This window comes from Gallinula chloropus, assembly GCF_964237585.1.
Source record: "Gallinula chloropus genome assembly, chromosome: 1".
In the NCBI taxonomy this organism is placed as follows: Eukaryota; Metazoa; Chordata; class Aves; order Gruiformes; family Rallidae; genus Gallinula; species Gallinula chloropus.
In genome coordinates, this window is record NC_140085.1 from 191,558,564 (window position 1) to 191,571,846 (window position 13,283).

Sequence of the window (13,283 nt, forward strand, 5' to 3'; positions counted from 1 at the left end):
ATCAGCTGTCATTTCTTATACAATGATTTTGCCCTTTTTTTTTGAAAAATACAGTTGTTACAAATCATAACAGTTTGTGTCATGGGGATACTGAAATGACTGTGACAGGCGGGTTAATGGATGGTGCCATTTTCATGATGATCTTAATGTTTTGGGGATTTTTTTTTCCTTCAGAATGAGCAGCAGTTGTAATACATTCTGTAAAGATTAAAAAAAAACAGCTATGAGAATTTCTCACTAAGATCTTAATGAAGGTGAAAAATGGTTGTTGCTTATTGTTTGGAAAGAATTTTCAGAAGCAAAAGAACTTTCAGAAGTACATATGGTTGTTTATGTTCTGGTAGAACATTCCCAGGGAATTCGTGGCATTAAAGTGTTTGGCAATACATTTTTAAACGTAGCTGCCTTAGTTTGATGTTTCAGTAAAGTGACATGATTGAGTATTTCATTTCATTGAGTACTTGTAATACCGTTAGAGTCAAATAGCATCTGAAGAAACATCTCCAGATGTGTCTATCAACTGTCTTGGGAACCCTTCACAAAGTGCACGGTTGGTTAGAGAGGTCTGTTTCTGCATCAGTGGAATCCAGCTCTTGTGTCTGAAAAAGGTTAGTGCAGCAAAGCACAGCAGCACTACCTGGTGATCAAGGCTTGAGTGCAAATTACTTGGCTTTCTGAATCTCGAGTCTGAGGTACAGTGTAATTTCTTGAAAGAAGATGAGACATGGCATTAATGTACCTGTTCTTGAAAAATAAAACTGAGCTGGTGCTTAATGAGAGTGTTTAAATCATAACATTTCCAAGTAATGAATGATGCAGTAAATCTCTACCAGCTAAACTGTAAAAATCCAGCTGCCAAGGAATGTTGTCCTTGTCTAACTGAAAAAGCTGTGTGTAGGCAAAGTACGTATCTCATCAGTTACTTTCAGAAGTAAATTCAGAGTTTAAAAACAAAGCATTTCAAATAAAAATCATTACATAGAAGGATGAGCTTCCAAGAAGAAGGTTTGGAAAATGGTGATCTTGTTTCACAAAATGAATCCATACTGTGTGCGTTTTGTTTTTTTATACTGAATTTCTAGTTCTGAGTTCCAGTAGTATTTAATTTCTGCTTCTAGAGCTGACAAAAAGCTCCTTGTAAAATCTGCCTTTTAAAACTGGACAATAAGCAGAAATGTCCCAGGCTTTCAGGAGTACTAGCAGTTGGGTGATGCTTTGTATTATAGTATGATTGAGATAGATAGATAAATCTTAATGCACATTAAAATAATATAGAATTATAACATTGCTTTCATTCTGAGTTCTTTCCACACCCATCCTCATTAAGATAACATCGCTTCATAGTGAGACAGTACTGTGAGGAGGGAAAGAGGTCACCCACCCCCCAAAAAAATAAATTCAAGGATACCATTGGTGAATAAAGAATGAAGTTGAAGGCTGTGGAAAATTGGGGTTTTGCCCTTTGAATGAGATGCCCTGTTTCTATTTTTCCCCAGTAAAGTTCATGCAATTATGTTAATATACCCAAAAGTTTTTCCATGAAGACTTTTAACTAGAATTTCAATTTGTTTTCAGCTGTGGGATTGGGATCTTGGTGCTTCCACATGACCCTGAAGTATGAAATGCAGGTGAGTAAGAATAAGTAGCTGTGAATCACTGATGTGTGTATATCTCACTGCAGTCACGTTGCCATTTCTCAACTAGAGGAAACTCGTGTGACGTGAGTTAATCCACCTTAAGTATCATTTTACATGACTCCTGCTCTCAACAAGTGCAGGTCTTGTTTCAATAGATGTTTTCCACCGATATACAGGAATGTATATGTGCATCTAAAATAAGAGCTATGATCAGTTGCTTATGTTGGTGAAAGGCACTTTCTCATTTTGGAAATGATACTATCTTTTTACTCAGGTTGTTATTTTAAAATTCGTGTAGTTTTGACTTAATAGCAAGCAGTATAGACTAGTGTTATTGTTATTGTGTCCTTCTTTTCATCTTAAATAGAAAATGTAATAGAAAGCGTTATCTAGGTGTACCTATAGCATTAATCCTGAAGTCGGTATCATTGGAGTAGCAATAGTTGAGTCTCTTTTTACCTCTCTCTCTTATTCTTAAGTAGAAGGAATCTCTGGGCATAAGGATTTGGTCTAGGTATTGCCCATTTTCTAAAGGATCACAAGGAATCATGTCCTGTTGTCCGGGTTTAGGTCTGGGAAGACAAAGGAAATTCATCTTTGAATCAGGGTGAAGTGAGATTCAGTTTCGAATTTATAAATCTATGTTTAAAAGTGTGTGCTGGAGCTCTGTGCTCCCACCACAGCCCATGAAATACGGTGAAGTCAGTGGCATTCAGAGAGCCGGTTGGCTGGGCTGAATCAGTCCCCAGGCTCTGCTGGCACACTTAACTTGAATAATATTATCTGAATATAGGTGTTTAGTGTCATTTTAGACCTTGTAAGGATTTTGTCTGGCCTCCAACTGCCATCCCACAAAGGTTCAGGTCTCTTAGACCCTCCCCTGTCCCATCTGCCAGTCTTGGGTGGGTGTACTGGAGCTGACAGAGTATCTCAGATGGCTTTGGGTACCTGTGGTGTGGCAGCTGAGTCGAGTCATGGATTTCTAGTGATCACAACAGACCTGAGACACTGCATATGTGGAAACCAAAAGTTAGGTGTCTGAGACTTGAACAGAATTGCTGTCTGTAGCGATGCCCTGGTTTATTTATATCTCTGGCATCTGCTGGAGGCTGTCAGCCTCCATGGAGCATACCACTGCCTCCACCTATGAAGATTTGGTGCTTTTCTCATGAAAAAGGTGGTTCCTAGATCCATTTTACCACTTCCTCACAAACTGAGGTTTGATTTACCTATATTCTCTTCAGTGGCAAAAACTGCCTTGAATTTCCACCTTTTCATCTTTTTCCTCAACTGCTTTTTCCTAACCCTGACAGTGTTTCAAATTTTCTTTCCTACACTGGTGCAAAGGTCAGCAAGGCCACCCTGAAAATAAAATTATGTGGGATTAAAATATTCATATGTCTCTTTCTTTCTCCTTCTCATATTTTGGTGAAGTCTGCAAGTGGCCCATAATTATTCTGATTGCTAGCTCATGAGTCACCGCAGAGGAAACATTTCAACCAGTAAATAATTTTTCCTTATTCACTTTATCTCTCATTAGGATTATTATTCAACTTTGATAGCTGTTTGGAGAGATATATGGTGGGTTTTTTTTATTTGTTTTGCAGTCTTAATACTGTAATTGGTCAATTCAGGTTGCTTAATTAAGAGAAATGTGGAAGTTTCTGTTCTTGAAAGCATTATTTCGAATACATCTGAAGCAGTCATCTCTCTTTTTCTCCTTTTTTATGGGACCCTCTTTGTGCCTTCCTCAGGAATCCAAAATACTTACTTAATCAGTGAAATCAGCTCACTGACTTTCTTTCTATCCATGTTTCTTCACTGTTCAGACAGGCTGTTGACAGGATTTCTGGAAGCATCAATTCCTTTTGTTACAGAAGCCATCATCTTCTGTGAGCAAATTCTAGCTAGGACCTTTTGGGAGGCTCTTTGGTGGGACCCTGATGTCCCCCAAGAAGCTGCCAGCACATGAACTTTAAAGTATAATCAGCTGTGCAAAGCTTTAAAATATCTTGTATTTCTTAGTCTTTCCCCCCCTCTTTCCAATTTGTGAGGCCTTACAGCTCCTAGAGCTGCATGAATGAATCCTGCAGCTAATTCCTATTAGACTTGTTAAAGACCATCACTGAATTTATAAAGAATAACTGTTAGTATAAAGCTGAATTCAACTGTTGCTTCTGCATTTTCACCTCTAATGCACCACAGCAAAGATAATGTCGTGACAAGGTCCCACCTCACATGCCTGTTAGCTGCAGCTGATACTTTCTTTGCTACCTATTGCAGCCACTGACGCTATAATGTACAGATTCGGGATTTCAGCTTTTTCTGCAAGCTTAGCTGTGTGCTGGATCAGCTATGGGAACTGGTTTGTCAGGGGTTAGATGAGCATGAGAAAGAGAAGCAGTGGGAGGGGTGGGTGAAACAGCAAAACGTGCCCTTTCAGTGGCAGATAATCAGCAGATCTGTCTAGTGGTACTGTGAAACATTTCCTGACGTTTCTCTGGCCAAAACCACGAGAAGTTGATAGTTCACACTCAGCATAATGCATCTGACTCCTCCTAGAAGAGCTAGATCACTTTTTTTTTTTTCTAATAGGAAATTTCAAGGTATTTTTAAGAAGGACATTGAGATTCTTGAACAAGTCCGGAGAAGGACAACCAGGCTGGGGAAGGGGCTGGAGGGCAAATCCTCTGAGGAGCGGCTGAGGGAGCTGGGGGTGTTCAGCCTGCAGAAGAGGAGGCTGAAGGGAGGTTGTAGAGAGGTGGGTGAGGGTCTCTTCAGCCAGGTGACAGGAGATGGGACAAGGGGAAATGGGCTCAAGCTGCACCAAGGCAGGGTCAGCTCATATGTGAGGGAAAAGTTTTTTACTGAAAGAGTTGTCAGGGTGTGGAACAGGCTGCCCAGGGAGGGGGCCGAGCCACCATCCCTGGGTGTGTTTAACAGATGGGTAGATGAGGTACTTAGGGATATGGTTTAGCACAGGACAGGAACGGTTGGACTCGATCTTTAAAGGTCTTTTCCAACCTTGTGATTCTGTGATTCAAATTGTGGTGGTTTGACTCTAGCAAGGGCAAAAATTTGTAAATGTTCTTTGAGAGAAGTTTTAGAAGGAAATGATGATAGTGATAAATTAATAACTGCTTTGATAGTATCTGTTCTTGAGAAATTGCCTCTATTGTGATTATTATTTTATTTCCATTAACGTTGCAAGTTTCTGGAGAAATAACTGGTTTAACTGTAAGAGACCTGTCTTCTCCCAAAGTATTAAAATTATTTAAGACAATAAAACGTTATATAGAATAATGGGGGGGGAATCAAAAACCCCACAACAAATAAACAAACAAACTCCTGTCTCTGAATTAAAATACTGTAAGAAAATTAAAAAATTATGAAGCAAACATACGAGCACATCACAAGGTGTTTCACAATGGGCTTTATTTTATATTCTGGAGAAAAATTTATTTTAGTTTCTTCTGTGAAGCTTGTAGAGACAAAAATGTTTCTGGCTCTATTGAGCAGGCTATAGATGGGGTGGTCTTACCCAGTCTGATTTACAAAACTAATTGTTATAAATGTTTCAAGAGGTATGAACAGCAAAGACAGCATGATTCTTTGAAGGCATGGGCTTGTTATAATAGTCAAAAGAGTCAGAGTAATAAGCGAATTAATGCAGCAAGCTTTTAGTAGTTGAATATGATTTGATGCTGCTGCATACTGAAGTACAGTGAAGAAGGTGGGTATCCAAATTAAACACTCCTGTTTCCTTAACTTATCTCTCCCTAATTAACTTACACAGGCATGTAGTAATGTTCATGTTTCGATATCTCTGCTTTTTGTAGCTCTTGGATGAACTGCCAATGATATACAGTTGTTGTGTGTTTGTCTACTGCCTGTAAGTATTTCTTTGGGGTTTTTTTCCTGAATATAGTATTGTGAAATGTAGACTCTCTGAAGCCAAATCTAGTGTACAGTGAAGCTGACACTGAAGCTTTTCCTGATTTCAGCGACGTCTCAGTTTTGCTAGCAGTACAGCATTATGACTTGGCCATTAGAGCACCAAACTGCTTTAGTCCTATATTTCTCTTTGCTATTTCAGAGATGTTTTACTAGTGTTTGTTTAAAAATAGCTCTTGCTAAAGACTTTGTGTAGTACACAGCCAGAGCTTGATGTTACTCAGTATGAAAATGACAGATGTAATAAAAACAACCTCAGTAACACCTACAAAATTATCAATAATGGGATTTATTTCAGCTATATTTCTATAATGTAGTCTGACTCCAAACACAGACTTCAGATTTCTGGTTAAACCTGCTTTCCACTCATCTGGAAAATGAAAGAAAAAGTATTTTGTGAAGAATTGAGTGTGTATATTGTGTAGAGTGTCTTGGAACATGTGTGACAGCTTAATGCTATGCTAGGGTGTTATCTCCCACTTGATTTTGGGAGCAATGCAACTTTTGGTGACTGTAAAGATACAGCAAGTTGTCTTTTTCTACCAAGCCTGGATTTATCCTGATTTCTTCTGTCACATGGAAAATCCAGATGATAAATCAAATTGTTGCAGGCAGATAGAAGGAAAAAATAAAACATCTTTTAGCTTTTGAACATATACAATATTCAACCATTGAAAGTTGGAGTATCTTTGGTGAACAGCTTGCAGTGGAGGTGGGATGCTACAGGACTAAAGCCACATCTGTGGAAATTACCATCACTTTGTGATTCATATGTTAGTAGGATTTGTGCAAACTTAGGACCAGAATCATAATGCCTCTGTTAGCTGAAATATTTCTACTGCAGCTCCCAAACTCCTTGAAATTGCCTTTGCATTTATTTTCTCTGATTTGAATGCGCTTGGGGAATAGGATGAGAAGTGGCTATAAAAATCTCTTTGAGAAAATAATCATGCTTATTTGGTACAGTGGTTATTCTAGTGTCTTCAAAAGCGCTGAGGCCTGTTACTGCATTTATAGCTCTAATGGAAGCATACATTTGGTAGTAATTAATATGGCATGAGGTGATGTTTAGTTTAGGAAGCCTTTGATTACAATTGTGATTTTTCTTGAAGGTTGTTCAGCTAAACTAGGCAGATGTAACTTGGAGTTGTATAGGCAACTCCCTCCAGACCAAATGACTTCATGCTGCCCAAAGGTCACTTTTTGTGTTGGGTTTTTGGACCTTTTTTCTGATGGAGATGTGGTCTGGGATGTCTGCATGAAATTCAGTCACAACTGTGATGAAGTGTTAGTGTAGGGATTGTGAAGCTAATTTTAATTAGTTGTTTTACATACAAGGAGCAATTTCACAGAATCATAGGGGTTGGAAGGGACCTTCAGAGATCATTGGGGCCAACCCCCCTGCCAAAGCAGGTTCCCTAGGACACGTCAGACAGGTCGGCGTCCAGATGAGTCTTGAATATCTCTAGAGAAGGAGACTTCACACCACCCTGGGCAGCCTGTCCCAGGGCTCTGTCACCCTCACTGTAAAAAAGTTCTTCCACATGTTGGTGTGGAACTTCCTATATTTGCTGGTTTACCTTCCATTTCTGCCAGTGCCCAACCTAGCAAATTTACTGTGTTGTGACTGCAATAAGCCATGCATAGTGTGCATTTTAACAGATCTCAAGTTCACTGTGGGATAAGGCAGTCCCTTTCCCACGCTGCCTTTAGCTCACAGATGTAATGTTTTTTGGCAGCTGTATTGCATTTTGAACTCATTTCTAATTTGCCATCCATTATCGACCCTTAAGCACCTTCTGAAAATGCTTCTGCTTCCCAGATTCTTTCCACTGACTGGGTTGTGGAGACTGGCTGCAGAGCTGTCAGGCAGAAAAGGACCTGGGGGTGTTGGTTGACTGCCCACTGAATATGAGCCAGCAGTGTGCCCAGGTGGCCAAGAAGGCCAATGGCATCCTGGCTTGTGTCAGAAATAGCGTGGTCAGCAGGTCCAGGGCAGTGATTGTGCCCCTGTACTCAGTATTGGTGAGGCAGCACCTCAAGTGCTGGGTCCAGTTCTGGGCTCCTCACCATAAGAAGGACATTGAGGTCCTGGAGTGTGTCCAGAGAAGTGCAGCCAGGCTGGGGAAAGGGCTGGAGGGCAAATCCTCTGAGGAGCAGCTGAGGGAGCTGGGGGTGTTCGGCCTGGAGAAGAGGAGGCTAAAGGGAGATTTCATCACCACCTACAATGACCTGACAGGAGGGTGTAGAGAGGTGGGCGATGGTCTCTTCAGCCAGGTGACAGGAGATGGGACAAGGGGAAATGGGCTCAAGCTGCACCAGGGCAGAGTCAGATTAGATGTTAGGAAAAAGTTCTTCCCTGAAAGATTTGTGGGGCTGTGGAACAAGCTGCCTGGGGATGTGGTTGAGTCACCATCTCTGGATGTGTTTAAGAAAAGGGTAGATGAGGTACTTAGGGATATGATTTAGCACAGGACAGGAACAGTTGGACTTGATGATCTTAAAGGTCTTTTCCAACCTTGTGATTCTGTTGTGTTTTTTTTTTTATATATGCATGTCCTTTTAGGGATTTTTTGCACAAAATTAAAAAAAAAACAAAAAACAAACAAACCAACAAAAACCATTTACTGGTATAAGTGTAAATTTTTATCTTAAAATGATGCATCTTTATTGGAGGAGCTGCAGCTTTTTGAAGGGTCTAAGTAAGACTCATTTGGATCAGTTTTCCCTCAAATTTTGTGGTAATATACCTTGAAAAACACATCTTTTCTATGCAAAGTGATGAATGTTACCGCTCTCCTTTATGTTCTCTTCCAGGTATGAGTGTTTCAAGTACAAGAACACGGTCAATTATCCACTGCTTTTCTTGTTAATAACATACAGCTTCGTAGTCAGCATAGTAAGTAACTTTTCTAATGTGCCATTTTCACCTGTAGGTTGACAGTGTTCCTGCCAGTGAAGGAACGTTGCACAGGCAGAACTGAATCTCTCTCGCTTCCAGTCACGAAGGGCAAATTATTCTTTTGTTGGGAAAATTACTTGCTGGCCAGAGAAACGTGAAACCTTTCTATCTAAACCACCCTATCAAATAAATGAAGAAGAAAAGCAGTAATCCAGTTGCTAGAGTAGGAATGTGATGCAAAACAGTCACTGTTGACTTGTTTGGAGACCTTGCACAAGCTGTGGTCCTCATCTTCCCTCATTCGAATTCGACCACAGAAGTGAGAATATTCCTGTTCAACAGACTGCAGGAAGTAAACTGTGAGGCATGGTCCAGGATATTGACTGGTGTGTTAAAACAGGAATTGGAATAAAAAAGGAATTTAACTGTTCAAAAAAAATACAGGAATTTTAACAGTGTCATTAAAATTTTAAATTTATTTCCTTTCTTACTGCAGTGACTCTCTTTTTATGAATAAAATGAATTTTGTGCTGGCCATCAATGAAGATGGAGTCTCCTTCATTGCTTTAATTGATAACCATTTCTTTTTAAAAAATAAGTATTTTCTAGGTCATCTTCTACCTTCAAAATACTTGCCTGCTCCCTGCTGTGCCTCCTAAAAGGTTTTACACTTGTAGGGTGTTATGCCTCGGGTCCAGTGCCCTCTCTTTGAAAGCAGAACTCCAATGAAGTGTTTTAACAATAGGAAGAGCTACTAGCTTTCTGTAAAATTAATTGAAAAGTTAAGGCATTGTCAAAAACAGGCATAATAGCAAGTCAGATTGTTTTCTTCTTGCAATGCATGTCACGAGTGTGTCTGGTAATTTCTGCATCTTAATTGTTTTTGTATGTGTTTCTGCTCTATTAAATGAGGAGATTTTTAGGTGTTAATGTCTCTATTTATGCTTCTTAATTGAAAACAATTCCAGAGTTAAAACATAAGGCTTTGCCAGAGGAAAACTCTAAACTTTAATCAACTTTAATGGTGCATGGATAGGCACCAATGTCTTTATTCATCTAAATATTGCCAAGACTTGTTCTGTTAGAATCATGTTATGATAGTTCTCTGTTGCAAATTATTTCTTTTTTCTTTTTTTAATCTTTTCAGGTTTACTTGAATTTGAAAGAGCCTGTATTCCATCAGGTAAATCTTGCTCTGTTGGAGGAGCTAATCTTGTTTTTTAAACTATCCTCTTTCAGTAGAATGTTTTGTAGGATTATATAGCTGGAAGGAACTTGAAAGGCGAGTGCAATTTGCCGTTTCTTTAAGCGGTATTGCTGCCTGTCGTGTTGCCATCCTCTTAGTGACCTAAAAAACTAGAATAGTTTAATATGTGTTGGGTTTTACCATTTGACCTAGTGTTTCATGTGGTTTTCATCAGTGGCATGTGTACTGAGGTGACCTTCGCTACGGGGCAAAGGTGTGTGTGAGAGGGAAGGGCTTGATGACTCCTTTTCCACTTCTTCCCATTAGCAGCTGCTGTCAAACCGTGACCTGACATCATAACGTGGCTTAGGTGACATCACCATGTGCCTCTCTCCACCTTAATGTATTAGTTTGGGATTGGTTTGGGGTTGCTTTGTTGTGGTTTGGTGGGTTTTTTTAGCTACTCGACTTTGTGTAAGTTCAGGCTGAATTTAAGCACAGAATGTCTTCTAGGGTTATGTAGCAGGCTGGTTGTTACCGTCTTAGAGGCTTAATGACATACTTGGTACATGTTCCTTTTGAAGCAGCCCAAGAATATTAATACACATCCAGTGTCTGTGGGGGTAGGACTTGTAACACTTGCCTCTTCACAGGACGTTAGAAACCAAGTTGTGTATGCCAGGAGTGGTTTTCCCTCACTTATGATTTTTTGATTAGGGATAACAGCTGAAAAATTGCCAAGCAAAAGCACTGAGCTCTTTGCAGGACAGAGCTTTAAAGCCGTAATTTCTGAAATTGGTTGTGCCATCGCTTGTCAAAACATGCCTGCTGCGTCAGCAGTTGTACAAACGATACGTGATTCCTGTCGATGGATTAGTGAAGCAGTGATGAATAAAATAAATTCCCAGCTACTCCAAGTAATGTCCCCTGGAAACATGAATTGTTACTCTACCTGTAGATAAAAGGAGAAGCTTCCAGGGTTTTTTTGATAATTTTAATTAAAGCCTTTAATTTTTTTCTTTCCTCCTACTTAGATTTCTGACAGGAGGATAATAAGCTGGGGTGAAAGCAGCAATTCCTGATGCCGGTTAGAATTGGTTTTGAATGAAGTGACTTAAAGTAATTTTGTAAAAACCAGAATTTACTATTGATATTGGACTTTTATTCCTTTAAGCAGTTATCTATTCAACCTGCATCACACCATCGCTATATTCCAGTTTGATGCATTAGCCATAGGTATTGCCCTGTGTCACAAATGTGAAGATGAGGAGTATTATGACTCATCGGGAAAGAAGGAAATAGGAAAACTTAAAACCATTGCCCCAGACCTTTAATTTTTTGCATCTGGTTTCTCTTAGGTTCAGAATATGAATTCCCTGTTATAATTTATACATGAGGAATTGATGGAGGAAAGATTTAGGCTCATAAAAGTGCTGGCCATGTTACAACAACTCTTTCCAAATTGATTTTTATGGAGAACATACAGTTATGGCCAAATTCCAAACTTTCAAGTACTACCCTCTTTTTTTTTTTTTTTTTCAATAACCTTTGCCAAATATGTTGTAAATCCAGGGGAAATATTTCTGACTGTGCAGCCAAGCAAGGTTGTTTTCTTAATACTTGTCCTTCGTTTTGAAGTGCACCAAAAATAAATAAATCTCCATATAATTTCACTAAGCATTTTCCAGCAGAGTGGGTCGTGTAGACTCAAAGTAAAGTTAAACATGCTTGTGCAATCACGGTTTAAATCAGTCTCTGCATTGGAAAGCAGCATCAGGCCATAAAGCAGCAGCATTTGCTTCCTCTAGGAATTTGTCTGTGATCATCATCATTTGTCAGCCCTGCAAAAATGGGGAATAACTACATAGCTTTGTATTGTTCATTGTTTCAGTATATTTTGCTTTTCCCTGAAAGGAGAGTGATAGGAATGGAAAAGGATCCTATTATATTTAGTCACTGGCATCCAATCCTTGTCTTTCAGTGAATTACTTTCTACTTTCCTTCCCAACTTAGGCTCATAAATTACTTACTGCCAGCAGGGTATGGAGGGGGTTTCAGTTTGTTATTCATGGCATATCGGTGTCAGAGCCCAACTTCTTTTTCTCCATCCATGGCTTGGAGATCTTTAACAGCCTTAGTGCTGTTAACCATGGGAGAGATGAGATGTGTGTTTTTGTCAGTTGGAGGCTGCACATCGTTAGAAGGAAAAAATCACCTCCTTGCCTGACAACTGATTTGGGGTTTTTGCTGCCTCATCAATTAAATGAAAGGTAGCGGTGGCCTTTACAAGCTTGTATTATCTTGTTTATGTCAAAATCTCTCAGGCTAGAGAACCATTATTACCTAATTTCCATAGTGCTAAACAAGCCTACATCCCAGTTTCATAGTTGTTTATAAACCAGCATCATCAGCAAAAAAAACCACTGTGCCTTTCCCCCTTTTTCATCTGGCACACAGATTTACTCTCTAATGTGAATTTGACTGAGGAACTCAACAGGTTAAAATTCTCCTCAGAATTAGTTTTAAATTAGATGAGTTGCTTGTCCCTGTTTACCCCATATATATTTGTATACAAGGAAAGGGGAGCGATCCTTAGACACACAAATATAAGACAGTCCTGGAAGTAGAAGAAGTTACTCTGGAAGCTAAAGGTTTAGACTCAAGTCTTACAAGTAGCCTTTCACCTAGAAGGCTGTCACCTCCAAAGCATTGTTTCCCATCCTGATTTGTTGGCTTGTTATGTACCATATGCTGGCTATGCACTTGTAGTGATTAAAAAACCTTGTCCAGCTAGTGGGCCAAGTTAGGTGAATAATGAAATCGATCTAAAAACCTGTTTTGTTTGCATAGCCATCTGCTGCACGCGTTTGAAGCAAATTTTGAGCAAACAAATAATTAGAAGGTAAATAGAAAAATAGATGAAGTGACTGTTTCTTCTACATTAAGAAATGTGATTTTTAAAAAATAACAAACTTCTTTTGTGTAGACATTCCAGAAGTGTTGCTCTGGTGGCTCATGAAAAAGTCAGCAAGCTGGAGAAGTAGATGAGTACAGAACATACTGATGTACAAGTAGGGTTGAGGGTGTGACTAGTGGAAATGACTAAGGGAGATGATGAAAGGCAGTCTGGACTTGGTAGAGATCAGTAGTGGGATTATTTTTATTTAACGGAGTTGGGTACAGATGATATTTGTGATGATACAAAGGTCAGAGGCATCGCTGAGTAGAGAGGAGGACATGAAAAGACAACAGGGAGACCTTGAGGACATGGGTGACAACTTACTCAGAATGGACGAGCATGTAGTGATGGACAAACACTGTTCTTGTTCTGAGCTGCACGCAGATCACATAGGGAGGCAGGGGTGTGCCTGGATGTGTTTGCTGATTGTGGAGTAATAAAATCACAGAGTGTTAGGGGTTGGAAGGGACCTCAAAAGATCATCTAGTCTAACCCCCAACCAAAACGATCAGTGAATTTTCTGCAACAGTGATAGAAGTAAAATAGTAGTAATTGGATTTGCTAGTTAAGGTGACTTTGGGTAAGAGGGAGAGAGTGAGCGTGGGAGAAAAAGGTATTTCATTTGCCTCAATGAAAAGATTAATA

The 13,283-nt window shown here is 39.5% G+C and overlaps 1 protein-coding gene across 1 annotated transcript in view; it reads left to right on the forward strand.

Moving 5' to 3' along the window:
* The window catches only part of ACER3 (alkaline ceramidase 3), a gene marked incomplete at both ends in the record, with an annotated part of 61,227 nt that overhangs the window by 32,775 nt on the left and 15,169 nt on the right, over positions 1–13,283 (forward strand). Inside the window, 4 exons of the mRNA XM_084261772.1 lie at positions 1,576–1,628; positions 5,477–5,529; positions 8,409–8,490; positions 9,641–9,676. Coding sequence (XP_084117898.1) covers positions 1,576–1,628; positions 5,477–5,529; positions 8,409–8,490; positions 9,641–9,676 — 224 coding nt within the window. The remainder of the gene's footprint in view (positions 1–1,575; positions 1,629–5,476; positions 5,530–8,408; positions 8,491–9,640; positions 9,677–13,283) is intronic.